We start from the raw sequence: 5,425 nt of genomic DNA, 5'->3' as shown, positions 1-5,425 counted from the left end.
GGCAGGAGGAGACAGGGGGACGACAGAGGATGAGATGGCTGGATGGCATCACTGACTTGATGGCCGTGAGTTTGAGTGAATTCCGGGAGTTGGTGATGGACAGGGAGGCCTGGCGTGCTGCAATTCATGGGGTTGCAAAGAGTCGGACACGACTGAGCGACTGATCTGATCTGATCTGATGAAAGACTTCTTAGATTAGCCTGGCTTAGTTGCTCTTCATAAGAAATTGAACTTACCTTGGCAGTACATTTATCACAGTCATGGATGAAATCAGATTTTTGAGCCTGAAGCATCTACAAGAGGAGAGGCCACTTTAAGAAAAAGAATAGAAAATTACAATAAGGATAAAAATGAACATTTATTTAGCATCGGAAGAAATCACAACAAACAATAACTTTCAAAAGTTTGAAAATACCATAAACATCACAAAAAATTTCAAAAACCCAATACTTGCATTAACTTCCTAACACACTTCTATGTTTCCCTACAGTTTTATAATCACTTCCTCTTGAGCTGCCTCCCTCATGAGAATTATTTTGTTATATTTTCTCTGGAGAGGACAGAAAGTAATTGCCTGTCCCTAGTGTATTCAACCAAAATTTATTTTTTATTATTGATATTTAGAAAATTCAGCTTTACAACTTGTTACTGGTAAAACAATAAAAATTACCTAAGTTATTAAATTTCAGGAAACATTTATCAAGTCTTTAATATATGAACCATTTTATTTCAGGGCACTTCAAATTTTCTTGTATAGTAACTAATTTTGAACACTTACGACTCTCATAAACTGCATTACTAAGCACCTCCTAGGGGTTTATGGAGGTCTATACAATGAGGGTCCCTGAATTATTAACTTTATTACTCATATTAATGTGATGCAGATCCTATTATAATAATTTGATTATTTGTCTTTTTTCCACAGGCTCAGTGCTTCTTAGCCTCTTTTTTGTCACTTAACTGAGACTATGATGATGTCTATGGACACTCTCCTCAGCCATAGAAAAGGGCACATAATATATAAAATATTGAATACAGTGTTATAGAGCCTTCTAAAGTTATTCTTGCTCCTGTCACATGTTTCTGCACTAAATTGATAATCTGCTTAGTGCACTGTATTTTAATTTTATTTCCCTAGTATCTAGCACAAGGTCCTACACATTTTGTATGCTCCAGACATAAATTAAAGAAATTAATGAGTGTTGCCAGGCAGATTGTATGCCAGGTAATACAGAAATTCTTCACTTTCAAAAACTGTTGGTAAATACATTTTAGCAGACATTGGGAATTTTCCCCTGCAGTCCTAAAATACCAGGCACTCTGATGCCTTTGCCCCTAGAAGAGAGAATTCCTTTTCTCAGACTTTTAAATTTCATGAATTCTTATTATCCCTTCTGAAGTTATTTCCTTTCGTATTTCATATTCTCCTACAGGTAACCAGGGAGAACGACCTTGTTTTCCTCATTCCTTTAGAAGATGTCAGTATTTATGATTTTTTTCTCTTATAAAAATTATATTCAAATATGAATACATTTTAAGTGGCATTCACCTATAACCCAAGTACTTCACCACCCCTCCCCATCACCACCCACTGTTTACATTTTTCACTGTATGGAGGACTATACTAGGTATTATAGACCTTATAATATAGGGGATATTAAAATGAGTTAAAATCATAAACCTTGCACTAAATGACTCAATGAGTGAAGGAAAATATCACAAGGAGACAAGCAAATAACTTGAGATAAATAGTCTAAAGTAAATCATAAGACTGATGCAAATTGACATAAGGATTGTGATGGTCTCTAACCTCTCCAGTTTTGATAGGAGAAAGTAATAAGAGTTATTCAAGGGCAACAGGCACAAACCAACAGTTTTGGACAAATTGAGATACAGTGTCACTGTACTCTGAAGTTTCTTTAGTTCTGCTTTAACATTATATTGAGGAGATTTTTATACCACCTATAGGTATTTGAGATAATTGTCTAATGAAAACCCAAGTGCCTAGCATCCAGTTCCCACAACTATCCACTGTCGATAGGGCCAATATTGTTTTATCTTTGTCCCCTCTAACTTTACATCCCCAGTTACTGAAAGCAAATCCAAAGCTTTTTGCTGCATTAATCACTCTTGACACATTCAAATTCTTTCTCCTATTTTCCTTACCCAATCCCACCACCATCCCCCACCCTTCTTTTTATTTTCACTTTGCAGCACTGCCCGCTCTGATGTTCCCACTCTGACAGGACACAGATCCTTAAAGTTCAGCTCAGAGGGAGGAGCCAGGTCAGCAGTGCCTGATAAGTTCTTCTCTGGACAGATGGCTCCATAGTGGCTGCTCCATCATGGTGACTGGTGAGGCGAGAGTGTCCATGCAGGTTGTTGGACTGCTCTGGCTTGAGGTGTCTCTGTTCTCTTCTGGCCTGTCCCAGGAAAGGCGCTCTCAAAGCCTCAACTCCCCAGATGTGGTGATTCCCTTGAAGGTTACCAACGGGAGCAGAGGTCCAAACGCTCCAGGCTGGCTCTCCTACAGCCTGCAGTTTGGGGGTCAGAGACGTGTTGTCTACATAAGAGCTAAGAAGATCTTGGTTTCCAAAGCCCTCCCAGTGTTCACCTACACGGACCAGCACGCCCTTCAGCAGGATCAGCCTTTTGTCCCTAATGACTGCTATTATCACGGTTATGTGGAGGGGGTCCCCGAGTCCCTTGTTGCCCTCAGTACTTGTGCTGGGGGCTTTCAAGGAATGCTGCGGATAAATGACTTTACCTATGAAATCAAGCCCATCAGGCACTCTACTACATTTGAACACCTGGTATCTAAGATAAACACTAAAGAGACACAGTTCTCACCAATGAGATGTGGCTTAACAAATAAAGCAGCACACCAGCAGCTGGAATTCGAAGAGGCTGAGAAATTAACTCTGAAACAAAATTCTGCTTATAACCGGTGGGCCCATTTGTGGTTTCTGGAGCTGGTTGTGGTGGTAGATCACAATTTCTTCATTTATTCTCAAAGTAATTTCTCGAAGGTGCAGGAGAATGTATTTGTTGTTGTCAACATAGTGGATTCCATTTATCAGCAGTTGGGTACCTATGTGATTTTGATGGGGATTGAGATTTGGAATTATGGAAATGTTTTTCCACTGACAAGCATAGAACAGGTTCTGGAGGACTTCTCTCAGTGGAAACAAATCAGTCTTTCCCAGCTACAGTATGATGCTGCCCATATTTTCATTGAAAATTCACTTATAAGTGTCCTTGGTATAGCCTATGTGGCAGGAATATGTCACCCTCCTCTCGACTGTGGAGTTAATAATTTCAAAGGAGACCCCTGGTCTGTTTTTGCTCTCACTGTAGCTCATGAGTTAGGTCATACTCTGGGTATGAAGCATGATGAAGAATTCTGTGTGTGTGGACAAAGTGCTTGCATCATGAATGCTATCAGGTTGCCAGCAGAGAGATTCACGAATTGTAGCTATGCAGAATTTACAAAGACCACTTTAAACCAGGGATCATGTCTGCACAATCTGCCAATTCCAGAGGCAGTCTTCATGCTGAATCACTGTGGAAATGGTGTGATTGAAGGAGAAGAGAAATGTGACTGTGGATCTATAAAGCAGTGTGAACAAGATCCCTGTTGTCTGTTGAACTGCACTCTAAGACCTGGGGCTGCTTGTGCTTTCGGGCTTTGTTGCAAAGACTGCAAGTTCATGCCATCAGGGGAGCTCTGTAGACCTCAGATCAATGAATGTGACCTTCCAGAGTGGTGCAATGGGACATCTCATCAGTGCCCAGAAGATGTCCATGTGCAGGACGGGATTCCCTGTAGTGACAGTGCCTTTTGCTATCAAAAGAGCTGCAATAGCCATGATGAACAGTGCAGGGAGATTTTTGGTGAAGGTGCAAAGAGTGCATCTCAGAGATGCTATAAAGAAATCAACTCCCAGGGAAGCCGTTTTGGCCACTGTGGTGTAAATGGCACAACATACCTAAAATGCCCTATTTCAGATAGCTTTTGTGGGAGAGTTCATTGTGAGAATGTGGGGAACATCCCCCACCTGAGAGATCACTCAAATTTGCAATACACTCACATCAATGGTGTCACCTGCTGGAGTACAGACTATCACTTAGAGATGAGTATACCTGATATACCTGACGTTGGTGAAGTGAAAGATGGCACCATGTGTGGTCCAGGAAAGATCTGCATACACAAGAAGTGTGTCAGCCTATCTCTTCTGTCACGGGCCTGCTTGCCTGAGACCTGTAACATGAAGGGGATATGCAATAACAAACATCACTGCCACTGCGGCTACGGGTGGTCCCCGCCCTACTGCCTACACAGAGGCACTGGGGGTAGTGTTGACAGCGGCCCAGCATCTGCCAGAAGAGCTTTCTTGCCAATAGTTGTGCCTCTTGGTTTGTTTGTTTTGCTTTTACCTTTAATTGCTGTGTTTATGTATCTTCAAAAACGTTTTAGACCCAAGAAGACTAAGACTCACTCTCCCAATTAAGAATATGACTGTAACCTAATAGCCTATACATTAAGTTTTAGTCTAGGGCAGTAGAAATATTCCAACATGCCTGTTCAGGAACACATTTCTGACAGTTTGCAGAAAAATGCAGACACCTTGCCTTCTGTCAGTATTAAAGATATTGCCATCAAGCAAAGGTAATTCCTAACGTTTTCCTATCTACTGTTCATGGTTGTAAAAGGCAAATAAAATTCATTTCCCTGCAAGTGAGTCCTCTTTGTGTTTTTTTGAGCACAGATATGACTCAGGAAAGGCAGGAGATATACATCTGGGGACCCAGGGATGAGTCTCGCCTCTTTTCATTTCTTCCCAAAGTAACTTCTCAAAGTTACACAGGATGTATTTGCTGTTGTCAGCCTAGTGGATTCCATGTATCAACAGTTGGGTACTGATGTGATTTTGATTGGGACTGAGATTTAGAATCATGGAAATGTTTTCCCATTGAAATGCACAGAACAAGCAAAGACTGCAACGCAATTCATGCCATCAGTGGGACTTTGTAGATATAAGGTCAATAAGAGTGATCTTCCAGAGTGCTGCAATGGGACATCTCATCAGTGCCAGAAGATGTACATGTGCAGGACAGGTTTTCCCTGTAGTGACAGTGCCTGCTGTTACCAAAAGTGAAATAATAAAGTTGAAAAATTACTTAATTTTCTAACACTGTGATCCAAAATCTGAAAAGAAGGATAACAATAATGCTTTCCCATCCAACCTCTAGGGGTTATTAGGTAAACAAAAGAGAGAAAGGAATGGTTTCTTATTAAAGTATAAACAAATTGTTTTTAACAAAAATTCCTGACACTGTTTCTTCTGCTTCCTAGCCAAGCTTATCTGCTCTAACACTTTGTCTTAATTTGGCAGTTTGCATATCCTCTTTGAGGATTTCCTTT

The 5,425-nt window shown here is 40.6% G+C and overlaps 1 protein-coding gene across 1 annotated transcript; it reads left to right on the top strand.

Moving 5' to 3' along the window:
- Positions 1 to 2,309: 2,309 nt before the first annotated feature.
- On the top strand, positions 2,310 to 4,544 carry ADAM21 (ADAM metallopeptidase domain 21). The gene has a single exon (XM_010846673.1). The coding sequence runs from the start codon at positions 2,346 to 2,348 to the stop codon at positions 4,509 to 4,511; it is 2,166 nt and encodes a 721-aa protein (XP_010844975.1). The 5' UTR covers positions 2,310 to 2,345; the 3' UTR covers positions 4,512 to 4,544.
- The last annotated feature ends 881 nt before the right edge of the window (positions 4,545 to 5,425 follow it).

This window comes from Bison bison, unplaced genomic scaffold (assembly GCF_000754665.1).
Source record: "Bison bison bison isolate TAMUID 2011002044 unplaced genomic scaffold, Bison_UMD1.0 scf7180017864239, whole genome shotgun sequence".
Lineage (NCBI taxonomy): Eukaryota > Metazoa > Chordata > Mammalia > Artiodactyla > Bovidae > Bison > Bison bison.
The sequence above is the reverse complement of the archived record's forward strand: the minus strand, read 5'-3'. Positions and strand labels throughout refer to the sequence as shown.

Bases quoted from the DNA above. Each gene is read 5' to 3' on its own strand.
- ADAM21 (XM_010846673.1), top strand. From the start codon at position 2,346: ATGGTGACTGGTGAGGCGAGAGTGTCCATGCAGGTTGTTGGACTGCTC.